The following is a 15,259-nucleotide window of genomic DNA, read 5'->3' as shown; positions in this document are numbered from 1 at the left end:
CAGTCCCAGTAATCTGAGTAGAGTTACATTTTGATCACGGAAGTGAATCAATCCAAACTAACTTTAGCTGGAAAATAACGTTATTCAAGAACCGCTATACACCAAACCAATCTCTGTTACCTTAAATTATATGTTTATCTCTGTAAAGCTGCTTTGAAACAATCTACATTGTTAAAGCGATATATAAATGAGGATGACTTGACTTGACATTTCTATTCTACAGCCTGGTTTCCAGTCTACTAAAAATTTGTAAAACACACAACAAAATGACTTCAACTTTAACTAGAGTTAAAATAGAACAAACAAAAACTCATGAATTTACACTAACGCAGCACTGCCTGTAAGAGGTGTGTAAATCGGCTCTAGATGTGAAAGACACACAGAATGAAATGTTTTGAACAGTCACTGAGATCAAGGATAAAACACACTCGATGAATAACACATATCAGACATATTTACTATATTTACATGTTTGACTCTCCTGACAATGAGGAGAAAATCTGCTCGAGTCTCATCCAGCTCTGAGTCCTGCTGAACACAGAGAAACAGTGTGTGTGTGTGTGTGTGTGTGTGTGTGTAGGTACTTTATTGATCCCACGTGGGAAATTTAATTGCATTAGCAGTAGCAGCAATACATGAAGACAGTAGAGTACTCACAATTCACACAAAAACACATGCACATGTAATATACAGACAAATTTATCCCAAAATTAGAAATTAGAAAATAAAAAAATTGCTGTAATTAATAAAAAAAATTATATATGATTACATATTGCATGTATACTAAGGCCCTATAAATAAGTGCCAAGAAAACAGTAATTATTGTAGTTTTGAGGTGTGTGTGTGTGTGTGTACGTGTGTGTGTGTGTACGTGTGTACGTGTGTGTGTACGTGTGTGTGTGTGTGTGTGTGTGAACACAGAAACATCACACTGTCACCAGCAGAGAATGTCAGCTCTATTTTCTGATCTCCTCCTGCACTTTGCTCTAAATAACTCCATATAGGACAGAAAAATCCCAAATGAGATGATTTTAATATCTCTATTAGATAGAATGACACAGAATTTGGCAAATTTTGGAATGACAAAAATCAAAAGGAGGGTTGTAAAATGAATCAAATTCAAAACAAGCCATGAACCAGCATCTGTATTATTACACTGCTAAACGTGTGATCGGCTTGTTCTGCGCGTCTCTATATGAGGAAACGACACATATATTCATTAGACACAGAAAAATCATGTCAAATACTCACAGAAACTGAAAAACAAAATAAAAGCCTGTTTGAAAAAATAAAAATGCAGTTTTATTGTAAATTAATTGTCATATTTTCATTTGATTACATTTTAAGAGATTGGTCAAATTGTTAAGTTTCATGAATTCAATTGATTAGACTTTCTGTTTAATGACAAAAAAAAACTATTACAAAAATGTAAGTTCATAATTATAACAGACTTCTATTGAGCCTGAAATAGCCTGTGTGTGTGTGTGTGTGTGTGTGTGTGTGTGTGTGTGTGTGTGTGTGTGTGTGTGTGTGTGTGTGTGTGTGTGTGTGTGTGTGTGTGTGTGTGTGTGTGTGTGTGTGAAGAAACTTATTTCCGCTTGTGTACAGACAGACTGTGTTTAAAGTACAAAGATCGAATTCACGTCCAGATAACATTCATGTGTGTGTGTGTGTTTATTTATCCTGATCTCTTGTGCAATTATTCCTGAATATCAGATGATCTGAGAATCTCAGCGAGTCTGAGCCGACACTGAGTGTTTGTTCAGTGACTAGAATAACTGGACATCATGATGATGAATTCAGCTTCAACTCAATGCAGAAACACGTCAGGATCAGGAAGTTTCAACCTTTTCTTCTGATGCAATACTTTAGTAATGATGGACTTTAGGAAAACATGTGCAAGAATACACAAAATATGATTTCGAGAATCATAACCACAGAAAACGAGCATAATATGCATTCAAAAGCCAGATTCAAGTGTATGTCAATACGTATACTGATACGTATTGACGTATACGTATATAGGTTTAGCAGTCGGGTTAGTGTGTGTGTGTGTGTGTGTGTGTAGGGTTAGGGGTAGGGTTAGTGTGTGTGTGTGTGTGTGTGTGTGTGTGTGTGTGTGTGTGTGTGTGTGTGTGTGTGTGTGTGTGTGTAGGTTTAGCGGTCAGGTTAGTGTGTGTGTGTGTGTGTGTGTAGGTTTAGGGGAGAGATACAGTTTGTACAGTATAAAAACAATTAAGTCTATGGAGAGTCCCCATTTAGATATAGCTAAGCAAACGTGTGTATGTGTGTGTGTGTGGGTTTAGCGGTAGGGTTAGTGTGTGTGTGTGTGTGTGTGTGTGTGTGTGTGTGTGTGTGTGTGTGTGTGTGTGTGTGTGTGTGTGTGTGTGTGTGTGTGTGTGTGTGTGTGTGTGTGTGTGTGTGTGTGTGTGTGCGTGTGTGTGTGTGTGTGTGTGCGCGTGTGTGTGTGTGTGTGTGTGTGTATGTTAGTGTAAGGGGAGAGAATATACAGTTTGTACAGTATAAAAACCATTACGTCTATGGAGAGTCCCCATTTAGATATAAAGCAAACGTGTGTAAGTGTGTGTGTATTTATACAGTAAGTGAGTAGAATTGCTTATTTGATCACTGAACTATTGAAAGCTGTGAACTATTAATGACCTGAACTAACAAAAAAAATACAAAATCATAATAATAAACAAAAATCATAAAAATCATATTTAGACCTAAAGAACAGTCACTGCCACGTAGGCTGTGTATTGTGGTAATATGATATGACACAGTGATGTCATGAATGGAGGTCAGTCAGTGTAAACTTCAGCATGCATGACCATGTGTTCGGGTTCGGCTTGTGTTCGGTACCTGTTCTGCCAGCCCTGGATGAGGTTGGTGTATTTGCTCAGCACTCCCTCTGTCCTGCCGAACCCGAGCGAGGCCGAGCCCGAGCCCGTCCGAGCCGCCAGCGTCTTTTCCATCGCGCTGCGGGAACAATCCCGATCTAGATCATGACGGAGGAGCTGGAACCCGTTCCCATCGTCCCAGTGCCATATTCCCGAGGAGCGCGTCTCTCTCCAGCGTGTTTCTGTGGGAATCTGAGACACACTCCCTCCCTCTCCCTCTCTCTCGCTCTCGCTCTCTCTCTCTCTCTCTCAACCCGGATATTACAAACACATCTCAACGCTTCTGTCTCAGTGAACGCGACGCGTGCGTGACGCGCAGCCAAACGCTGATTCACCGAGTCTTCAGTCTCTCTCTCTCTCTCTCTCTCTCTCTCTCTCTCTCTCTCTCTCTCTCTCTCTCTCGTGAGCACATGCATCATCTGCATTGACTGTTGTGAAGAAGAATTTTTCAAAATACGCTACCACTAGATTTATTGTATAAAATACGCTACCACTTGATTGTATGAACAGCCGAACCCCTTTTTATTTTCAATGAAGAACAAGATTAGAACCCATTACAAAAACGATTAGCTATGTAGGCCTAAATGAGAAATATATTGTTTTTCAACTGTTTTTTTTTCAGGACTCAGGACGCGATTCACACCCAAATATGCTGTTTCTCATGATGTCTCTCAAAATAAACACGTCCTTAGAATCATATTTTAAATATATTCAATATTACCATGAACTGCGTAATAAAATATTTCTAAATGCTTAAACATTGGCAGAGGTGATTTACTTACCAGTCAACATATGGAACGTCTTTAGAACTTTACCCTAACGTTCTGGCAAACAAATGTTCTTCCAGTAACGTTAATAGAACGTTCGTTCATCTGGTCCATAATAATGCTCTCATCGTTCAACATTGTCAATCTAAAACAATGGAACGTTACTTTTGAATTTTCCCTGAACATTCTGAAACAACATTTACAAACGGTAGATGAATGCGCAACTAAAATATTTCAGAATAAACGTTCCATTGTTTGCCAATAAATGATAACATGGGAATGTTCCCTTAACGTTCTCATAATTGAGAAAAAACTTTTTTATATAAAAAATATTTCACATTTTGAACATTCAGAGAAATTTTAGAAATAACGTTTTTATAGAAAATAAATATGAATGTTAGTAAATAACATATTTTTGTTAGCTGGATATGTTTGCTTTTTACTGAAGGTTTTTCATGCTTTTGACAGACAATATTTAATGGCACAAAACTGCAGCTTATCCTTGTTGCAAGTGTATTTAATATAGCTACTGTATATATATATATATTTAATGTGTATTTTTCTTTTGGGGGGGGGGGGGGGGGTAGGGGTCCCCCTTTAATTCTAAATTTTTCTTCACTACTTAATTTTGTTGAATATCTTTAGTTGCATTTAGCATTGATTTTTTTTTTTGCCACATTTTTTGGTCGGGAAGTTCGGTCTGGACTCGATCCATTGAGGAGTAATTATGATCGGTTCAGAAATCGTCGGGCCAATCAAATTGCCAGGGCGGGCTTTATACGATGATGGACAGATGATCTGCAGTTACGTAATCATCACGTTATCAAAGAGCACTTGGGTTGAACTGGTTTCCCTCAGAGATGACTACAGCTGGAGAACTGAGATGTAGAGATTCTGCTATCGCGTCTGTTGTAAAAGAAATCGACAGCGCATTCATTTTAAAAGACGAACAGAGAACTGCAATCAAGGCATTTGTCGATCGGAAAGATGTGTTTGCCGTCCTTCCTATGGGATTCGGCAAAAGTTTAATTTATCAGCTGCCTCCGATGGTCGCTAAGAAGATGGGACGCAATGAAAGCCCTGTGGTCGTTGTGGTTTCTCCTTTGGTCGCACTCATAGAGGACCAAGTAAAAGAAGCAACACTCGTTATTTTACTTCTTCCAGCGTGTGTGCAGTTGAGTTCTGTTGACAACTATGCGTAGCTCAACATGCGTCACTTACTGCGTTGCTCTGATTGGTTGTAGGTCTATCCAACTGAGTGCAGAGTTGTTTTTTTCCTGGTTCGATTAAGACACGCCTCATAATCAAAGCCCTATCAGACTCTTTTTTTTTTTTTTAGCCCTATCAGACTCACATCTGACTAGACGAAGTCAGGCTAGTCTAAACCCATCAGAACAATCCATTTATGGTTTTGCTGTTGTTGCTGCTGCATTTAAAGAACCATTCAAAGCCGTTTGCCTTAATAGTGCAGGAAGTTTAAAGAAGATTCATCTAATCATAAAGGGTTCTTTAAGATACTGTAACCTTCTATTGAACTAATGATATCATTAAAGAAGCTTTAATGAACCTTTGTTTTTTTAGGTAGCCGTATTTTCCCGTCCACGTTTGGAATAGCAGGCCTACTGTATTTCATGTGAAACTGTATGCATGCAGCAGCAAATGCTTAAAAAATGACTTGTTTCAGTTGGCGGCATCTACTAATAAATATCTGGTTATTTTACATTTTGAATCCAATTTTCTGAAGAAGAAAAACTGCATCTCAGAACATGACTAAAGCATAATGGCTTCAAAAGGCCTGTTCACTTAGTAAAAGCTTCACGCGATCCTCTCGCTCCTTCTCTCTGTCCATTATATGATAACGAAACTAAAGCATCTTGAGTCACTGATCACTGTGAGAAATGGAGCGAAGGATCTGCGTATTTACCAGAGCTCTCGCGTCAGGTTTCACTACAAGAGACCAGAGATGCATTCCTTCGGCCAGCAAACACACTGCAGATCGATACGAGCAGAAAGAGTGTGTGTGTGTGTGTGTGTGTGTGTGTGTGTGTGTGTGTGACTGAAGTCAAGCTCAGGTCAGCCGCATTACTGCGAAACAAGACCAAATAAACCCCAAATCACAATATGGATTAGTGCGATTATCAGATAAATCAATGCTCTGCGTGTTTCAGAGTGAAGCGCTGTGTTCACACACACACACACACACACACACACACACACACACACACACACACACACACGCACACACACACGTGAGCTCAGGATCAGACACATGGCAATTTTACACGCATTTATAAAAATAATTAACTAGGAGTAGAAATGTGTGCACCATACAGACACTAGACCACAAGTACACACACTTTTAGGATGAAATCTATGGAAAGTTTTACACATGAGAACCCAGTTGAGTAGAATAAGTGGAAACACTTTACAATGAGGTTCATTAACATAATGTATAACTAAGCAATACATTTGTTACTGTATTTTTTAATCTTTGTTAATGTAATAAACATAAAGCTGTTCATTGTGTGTTCATGTTAGTTCACATTGCATTAATTAATGTTAACAAGATTTTAATAATGTATTAAAATGTTGAAATGAACATTAACAAAGATTAATAAATGCTGTAGAAGTGCAGTTCATTTGTAGCTCATGCTAACTAATGTTAACTAATGAACCGTATTGTAAAGTGTTACAGAATAAGTTGATATGCACTTGCTAAATTACTTCAATTAGCATCAAAATAAAGTGTTGAGTCTCTCATCTGTAGATTATGAACTGTGATGTCCAGCATCTGCAGACACCAGTGCATTAGTGTGTGTGTGTGTGTGTGTGATGTTGTGTAACTGTGTGTCACTGTCTCTCTCTTCTAGCTGTGCTTTATGTGTGCATTGATGATGATCGCTCAGGAACTGGACATCAGGAAATCTTTCTCCTGCTGGTCATGATGTGCAGATCACTTCATAACGTCTGCTCACACACACACACATCCTACTCTTTTATCATTACACTTTAAACACAGTTATGGTGCTTGATGAGCTCTGAATATCACTTTTACTGGTGCTCATAAAAATATGAAGGCCTAAATTTAAGATTTATATGCGTTGCATTTAAAATCCCCATCTATTATATTATATGGATTGAACCGTTTTAAACAAAGCAATAAGCTTAATGTGATGCATATTCGTCAGTGATATACTGTAGTGTACGTAAATCTAAAAAAAAGATCATGAGCTGTTTCATAGTTTCCAGGGAAACTAAAACTTTCGACACCTGCTACATGAGGAACTGAAATTGCAGTTTTATTTTTTATCACAAGACGAGTATAGAATTGTGTTAGTTTTAATAATTAACATAATGCAAACCCTTTTTAAGGATTATAAAGATCTGAGGTCTTTAAAGTTGCGCATGAGAACAGACGTGTGTGTGACGCCGCTCTCTGACCTCAGATCAGACTCTGTTCAGTGTGTTGAATGATCAGATGATCACACACACACACACACACACACACACACACACATGACTGTTGTTAGTGAGATGTGGCAGTGATGTTCTGGCATGTGTCTGCTGATCATTCTCTCTTCTTCGTCACACACACACACACACACACACACACACGAAGTATGATTGGTCAGATCACCTGTCAATCAAGCTCCCTGAAGGGTCAATTAAGTCTCTCTCTCGTCACAGTGAAGACTAGACCCGAGACTGAAGCCTGTTACACTATCTATCTATCTATCTATCTATCTATCTATCTATCTATCTATCTATCTATCTATCTATCTATCTATCTATCTATCTATCTATCTATCTATCTGTCTGTCTGTCTGTCTGTCTGTCTGTCTGTCTGTCTCTCTGCTAATTAACTCCTCGTGTTCTTCACACTTTCAGGAAGGAAAGCGTTCACCGTTCACTAAAAGGCCAGTTACCCCGGTGGTCCGGCAGAGAGATTGACCTCTGATGGCCTGTAATTGCTTCTATCTGCAGTTCATGGAAGATCTCCCACAGGAACACGAGTGTGTGAAGTTCCTCCGGCGTTCATTCGGACCTCTCATGACATTCATTGTTCAGAGTGTTATTGTGCTAATGAGAGAAGACGAGCGTTAGTCTGATCTCTGCTCGGCCGCTGAGAGAAACTTCAGACTTTGTTAAAGATGAAAATATGCAGCTGATGACCTCAAGCAGCTTGAACCTCACATTGGCCCTCATTTATCATTCTTGCGTAGAAACGGGCGTATATGTTGGCGTTAGATTATGCTTACACTCCTCTCACCGGCTGATTTATGAAGCTGTGCGTACCTTTGAAATCCAGGTGTACGCAATACCTGCCCTTGATAAATGCCGCGGCTGAAAACGATCGTCATTAGAATAACACGCCCCTATATATTCAAGTCTCCGCTTCCCCCACGCCCTCATTTTACGCCATGGACACACGGAAGACGGCAAAGAAGAGAAACTTCTCTGACGTGGAGCCGAAATGACCTATCACAATGCAATATTTTACAGCACGTCTTTTGAATTAGCATTCAATTTCGAATCACGTTACATGTATTGGGGTGTACAATAGTGATGATGTGATGTGGGGTACCATTCATTCACATTAATAATTGCATGACAATTTGTAATATTCTTCTTATTAGGCTATTAGTGTGATTTGTATTATAAATTACGCTTATTGTTATTTAGAAGAAGAATGTCATTATTATTATTTGTATTATTATTATTATTTAAAAGAAGAAGAATGTATTTTTTATTATTTTGTCAGTCTGAATTATTTTTTGGTCATTGAAAGCCTTTCGTTACCGAACCCAGTCCGTGCGCACCTGCCGGGCCAAACCCTGAAACGTCAGGGTAAAGCGCACAGGCTCGCAACTGAAGGAATACATATGCTTACAAATCAAATGCTTTGGTAAAGTCACACAAATTAAACATTGAAGTCCATGTTGCACAAAAATAAACACTGAAGTTAATAATTACTATGTTGTTGTTTTTTTGTTTTACAGTGGGTCGTAATATATTATATCTTTTAGTTTGTCAGTGCATTTTGTGGTGTTAGGAATTGTTTTTCTGCGCATTTCCGAACTAACTCAAAACGTGCGTACACCACCTCCTGAGCTGGCGTAGAATTTGAGCGTGCCGTACGCCAACGTCCATTGATAAATCTCAAAGTCACCGTGGTTTTGGGTGTACGCCAGGTGTACGCTGGAAATTTGGTGTACGCACTTTTGATAAATGAGGGCCAGTGTGCTTTAGTTGTGTTAGTAATATATACTATATCTTTTATTTGTAGTGGATGTTAAAGGGGTCATATAATGGCATTTTCATACACGTTAATTTAATTCTTTAGGGTCTAAATGAAAAGTTTGTAATATACTTTAATTAAAAATTCTCATTAGTATTGTAAGAAAACACTCATTTTACCTGGTCAAAAACAGCTCTGTTTTCAGCATGTCGTTTCAGTTTATATGCCTTTAAAAGATAATGAGCTTCGCTGACTCCGCCCCTCTGTTCTGCTGGCGTTTACACCGTTTAGACACAACGCACGTGGAGTGTTGCCTTGACAACAGTTGAGGGGATATTTTGGAGAGAGAATGGCAGCGGGAGTCTCTGAGGACACATCTGTGCAACCGTATCAGTTTGAATCGGAGTCGGACCCGGAACAAGATGACGGCCGCAAAGAAGTTCGACAATGATGGCTCGAACAGGAGTTTCTGAATGGTTGGTTAACGTAATGTCACTTTGATCTATTTTTGTGTACTGGCAGGGTAGAGTAACTTAGTGAGATGTACGAACGCTATGTGTTTACTGATGTAACTTATACATACACAGTTTGTAATAACACAATAACCATAACGCGTTGTTCATTATAAGCGTGGGATTATGAATTATATTGAGAACGTCGTACATAGAAAACATGCCGTAATGTAACGTTACCTTGAGTGTAAACCTTAGCCGCATTCATCGTGAAGCGTGCAAGCGATTTGCAAAGATTAATATAAAGGTTAATACAATTTTACACTAACTTCTTCTGGAGGTGCAGCAGGGACATGAATAGTTACTGATTCTTTTTTCATGAGCAGCTTCTTAGCAAAACCAGCTTTACTGACCCTCGTTTATAAAGCAGTCTGGTGAGAAATGAATCGCGCAAACATGTACGCATTGACGTTGCTCGTGGGGAATATTCCCTTCGAAAACAAACTCAGCCACTGCGTCTTCAGCGGTTCGGATTTAGGAACATAAAAATGACTGTGTTGGTTATTACACCCAAGAACAGAACACCACAATCGCTTAGACGCCATTCTGCTCCAGCGTATCAACAATGACGGACTATGATGACAGCTCACTCAGGGCGGGTCTGTGTTGAAACGCTGCTGTCAATCAACAATCGTGGGAGGGGCGTCCAATTTAGTGACATCACACGGACGAACGGCTCGATTTGAGGCAGGCGAAAACGTCTCTGGTTACTTACGTAACCTATGTTCTCTGAATAGGGAACGAGACGCTGCGGAAAGCGCAGTGGGATATCCTCTGGATGTGCCGATTGCCTGAAGCCCTATAGAATCACGCCAATTCATTGGCTGATGGCGCTCGCGCAAAGCTGGCTCCGCCCCGACGCTCTTACGTTGTAGCATAATGAACGTGCGCGCGCCATCTTCTCCTCAGATTTCTCTGCCGAAAAGAAAAACTGTCAGTAGCGCGAGGAGCTTGGCAGCGAACGCAGCGTCTCGTTCCCGTAAGTAACCAGAGACGTTCTCTTTCATAGGTTCACTCAACGCTGCGGAAAGCGCAGTGGGAACGAAATACCAAACTCGCCAAGCTAAGCGCTGCCATAACTGGTACCGGACCAAATAATAATAACAACCATGATAGGTTCAAGCAGATAGAACCTGGGAACCTGGAGTCATGTCAAGATCTAAATTATAGAACCTCACAAAGGTGTGCGGAGAGGACCAACCTGCCGCCACACAAATGTCTTCCAAGAGGGCCCCTCTAAAGAGAGCTTGAGAGGAAGCCACACTTCTGGTGGAATGTGCTCTGATGCTAAGAGGTGAAGGCAAACCACGCACCTCGTAAGCCAGCGAAATAGCGTCCGTTACCCAGTGGGAAATCCTCTGCTTTGATGCTGCAAGCCCGCAGCGGCTAGCACCAAAACATACCAAGAGCTGGTTTGATTTCCTCCAACCGCCTGAGCGATCTACATACAACTTCAAAGAATGGACCGGGCAGAGCAAGTTAAGTTTCCTTTCTTCCTCAGAGGCAAAAGGAGGAGGGTGGAAAGCGTTAAGGTTAACAACCTGAGAGTGGAACGCCGTGGAAAGAACCTTGGGTACATACCCCGACCTCGGCCTCAAGGTAACCCTAACCAGGCCAGGAGCGAAGTCCAAGCATGACTCACTAATAGAGAGAGCCTGCAAATCCCCCATCCGCTTTAGTGAAGATAAAGCTAACAAAAGAGCAACCTTAAGAGTCAGAATCCGCTCAGGGGCTGACTCCAAGGGCTCGAAGGGAGCCTCTGTCAAACCCTCCAGGACGACTGACAGGTCCCACGAGGGAACACCAGGGGGGCGAGCCGGTTTCAGGCGCCTAACCCCACGCATGAAGGCCGAAACTAACCTCAGTTTCCCCAAGGGAATCTCATCTGATTCTCTATGAGCGGCAATAGCTGCGACATATACTCTGAGAGTGGTAGCGGCCGCTCCGGAAGCAAACTTTTCCTGCAGGAATTCCAGCACTGAGCCTACTGGGCAGCTAACTGGGTACCTCACCATGCCTCGAACACCCTCCACTTGGAGGAATATAGCCTCCTCGTCGAAGGGGCTCTAGCATTCGCAATGGTCTCCTGAACGTCGGTTGGGAGATCAAAGCTTAAAGCTAACGGCCTCTGATAGGCCAAACGTACAGCTTCCAAATGTCGGGGCGAGGATGCCATATCCTGCCCTGAAGCTGGGAAAGCAGGTCCTCCCTGACCGGTATCTCCCAGGGGGAGGATTCCAACAGAGGGATCAACTCCAAAAACCATGGCTGGGACGGCCAGAATGGGGCTACCAGAAGGAGGCGGACTCCGCTCTCCCTCACTCTGGACAGAACCACCTGGATCAGCTTGATGGGCGGGAAGGAATAGAGTTTCCGCATCGGCCAAGGGTGGGCGAACGCATCTATCCCCAACGGAGCTGGAGGGCTCAGAGAGAACCAAAGCGGGCATTGGGACGACTCCTGAGATGCAAAGAGGCCCACTTCCGCTTTCCCGAACACCTCCCAGATCAGGGCCACCGTCTGGCGCTTCATCATCCATTCCCCAGACCTGAGCTTCTGCCTCGACAGAAAATCTGCTGCAAGGTTCAGAATCCCTGGGACATGAACTGCTCTCAGAGAGAGGAACTTGTCCTGGGACCACAGGAGAAGGTGACGCGCATGCCTGTCTAGGGTGCGCGATCGTGAACCCCCCTGTCTGTTTACATGGGACACTACTGCCATATTGTCCGTTCTGACAATGACATGGTGTCCTTCGAGGAAAGGGAGAAAGTGGCAAAGAGCCAGGAAGACAGCCCTTAGCTCCAAGCTGTTTATGTGCCACGAGAGGGTCTCGCCAGTCCAAACCCCACACGCTGGCCTGCCCTCGAAAACCGCTCCCCAGCCGGTCAGAGAGGCATCCGTCGTAACCATCTGGCGACGGAATACCGCACCCATACCGACTCCTTTCTGAAGGAAGAGGGGGTCCCGCCAGATTGACAGGGCGCGAAAGCAACTGCGCGACACCTTCAATAGGTGAAGGGCTGGCCCCGTGGGCCGAGCCCCTGAGAGCTTCATCCACCACAGAAAAGGTCTCATGTGGAGTAGCCCCAGAGGTAGCACAGGGGAGGCCGCGGCCATAAGGCCCAGAAGTCTGCGGCAGGTGCTCACGGAAACATGCTGGCCTAGTGCAAAACGGGACAGACATGTCACCAGACTGGAAATCCGTGCAGGAGCCAAACGGGCCTGCATAAGAACGGAGTCCATGCGTACCCCCAAGAAAACAGTGTTCTGAGCTGGAGTAAGAACGCTCTTCTCCGTATTCAACCTCAAACCAAGAGACTGAATATGACGGAGGACAATGTCCCTGTGGTGAGTCACCAACTCTCTGGAGTGGGCTAAAAGGAGCCCACTCCAGAGAGTCGTCCAGGTAGTTGAGTCCAGGTAGTTGAGTATATGGATGCCCTGGAGCCGCAGCGGGGCCAGAGCAGCATCCATACACTTTGTGAACGTCCTTGGCGCTAGAGCGAGGCCAAAGGGGAGGACCCTGTACTGGTACGCTTTTTCTCCAAAGGCGAACCTGAGGAACTTCCTGTGTCGCCGTACGACCTGGATGTGGAAATAAGCATCCTTGAGGTCTACCGTCACGAACCAGTCCCCCAGCCGGATATGAGACATGATGGCCTTCAGCGTCAACATTTTGAATTTCCCTTTGTAAAGAGAGAAATTCAACCGTCGAAGATCTAGTATCGGCCGCAGGCCGCCCCCCTTCTTCGGGACCAGGAAGTAACGGCTGTAGAAGCCCTGTTCGACTTCCCCCTGAAGGAATCTCTTTTATCGCCCCCTTCAGCAGAAGGGATGAAATCTCCTGCTGTAGTACAGAAGCCTGAGCGGCGCTGTCGACTACAGTAGGAAAGACCCCGTTGAAGCAGGGGGGGTTGCGAAAAACTGAAGCGTGTAGCCGAGCCGAACTGTGCGAAGGATCCAAGGCGATACCCCTGGTAAACGCTCCCATTCTTGAACGAAATGTGATAGAGGGAGAGGAGTGTTGCAGTGCAAGGGACATACCTGAGGTAGGGTGTCGCGCTGGTTCCAATGGGGAGGCGCGGTTGACCGTGGAGGAGAGCGCTTGGCGTCCTGACACGTACTGGGGGGTACCACCACCTGGATAGAAGTAACTGGGTCCGCCTGCTCCAGAGGAAAACGAACTGTGCCTCCGAGGAAGCGATTGGCGGGTGTAACGTGCACCGGGAGCGAGGGGAGAAAGCAAGACGCGTCTCCTTCCTCCTGCGCCGGACTGGGTGAAGAGAGTGAAACAGGACCTGCACTTCGAAACACGCTGGGTGGCGAAGGTGACAGGGTTGGATGAGGAGAGCCGGCTGGAGGAGGGCAGAAACACTTGCGCGGTCTGTCCCAACCTCGTAGATCTGGTGAGGCTCTCCTCCTTCTGACCTGCGGGTCAGGAACGGCTCGAGGAGGCTGGAGCGGCCGATTTGTTGGACCGCTTCAGCTGAAGGCGCTTGTGAGGGCGCTGGCGGGGAAATGGACGACCTCGGGCTCCCCAGACCGTAGTTGGTGGGTGGTGAGCCGGGTCACTCCTGCTAATAGCCAGCAGCCATATCACCCTGTAGCCCAAGACTGGTTGCCCACTGAAGCTAAGCAGGGCTGAGCCTGGTTAGTACCTGGATGGGAGACCTTCTGAGAAAACCAGGTTGCTGCTGGAAGAGGTGTTAGTGAGGCCAGCAGGGGGCGCTCACCCTGTGGTCTGTGTGGGTCCTAACGCCCCAGTATAGTGACGGGGACACTATACTGTCAAAGAGCACTGTCCTTCGGATGAGACGTTAAACCGAGGTCCTGACTCTCTGTGGTCATTAAAAATCCCAGGATGTCTTTCGAAAGAGTAGGGGTGTAACCCCGGCATCCTGGCCAAATTTGCCCAGTGGCCTCCTAATCATCCCCATATATATATATATATATACACTGATTGGCTTCATCACTCTGTCTCCTCTCCACCAGTAAGCTGGTGTGTGGTGAGCGTTCTGGCGCACTATGGCTGCCGTCGCATCATCCAAGTGGATGCTGCACATTGGTGGTGGTTGAGGAGTTTCCCCCTTCCATGTGAAGCGCTTTGAGTGCCTAGAAAAGCGCTATATAAATGTAATGAATTATTATTATTAATTATTATTATTAGTAGGGAATTCAGCCCTATGAGCAGAGCGTTCTTGGGTTTGAGAAGGGGGAGGGTTGGAGTCTCTTGGCCCTCTGACCCTCCTGGGCATAAACTGCCTGAACACGGCCGACTGAGACTTAGCGGCGCGGAACTTCTCAACCACCGTGTTGACCGCCTCCCCGAAAAGACCTGAGTGGGAGATAGGGGCATCCAGGAGGAAACTCTTATCCTTGTCTCGGATCTCCGTGAGATTCAACCAGAGGTGGCGCTCTGCAGCAACCGAGCCCGCCATAGAGCGACCTACAGCCCGAGCAGTGTGTTTGGTGGCTCTTAGGGCCAGATCTGTGGCTTTGCGAAGCTCTTTGACAGCTTCGGGCGTCAGTCCCTCTCCTTCATCCATGTCCTTCAAGACGTCCGCTTGGTAGGCTTGAAGGATGGCCATGGTATGCAGGGCCATGCCTGCTTGACCAGCCACCATGTAAGACTTCCCAATAAGGGAGGAAGTAGTCCTACAAGCCTTGGAAGGAAGAAGGGGACGCGCCTTCCAGGACGGTGCAGACGACGGGGCGAGGTGGTTAGCCAGCGTGTCCTCGACCGCTGGAATAGCGGAATAACCCTGCTCCACAAAACCCACAAGTTTGGTGAAGTCAGCGGCTGCCGCATTAGTTAGGCGTGCGGAGAAAGGCTGCTTCCAG

The 15,259-nt window shown here is 44.5% G+C and overlaps 1 protein-coding gene across 2 annotated transcripts in view; it reads right to left on the bottom strand.

Annotated features, from left to right (window-relative positions):
- The window catches only part of LOC130075529 (oxysterol-binding protein-related protein 10), a 43,566-nt gene extending 40,451 nt beyond the window's left edge, over positions 1 to 3,115 (bottom strand). For both annotated transcript variants that reach the window (XM_056240144.1, XM_056240145.1), the window contains exon 1: positions 2,863 to 3,115. In XM_056240144.1, coding sequence (XP_056096119.1) covers positions 2,863 to 2,975 — 113 coding nt within the window. In that variant the 5' untranslated portion in view covers positions 2,976 to 3,115. The remainder of the gene's footprint in view (positions 1 to 2,862) is intronic.
- Positions 3,116 to 15,259: the final 12,144 nt, after the last annotated feature.

This window comes from Rhinichthys klamathensis, unplaced genomic scaffold, assembly GCF_029890125.1.
Source record: "Rhinichthys klamathensis goyatoka isolate OS25496 unplaced genomic scaffold, OSU_Roscu_1.1 h1tg000582l_1, whole genome shotgun sequence".
In the NCBI taxonomy this organism is placed as follows: domain Eukaryota; kingdom Metazoa; phylum Chordata; class Actinopteri; order Cypriniformes; family Leuciscidae; genus Rhinichthys; species Rhinichthys klamathensis.
This window is presented reverse-complemented; position numbering and strand designations above follow the sequence as displayed.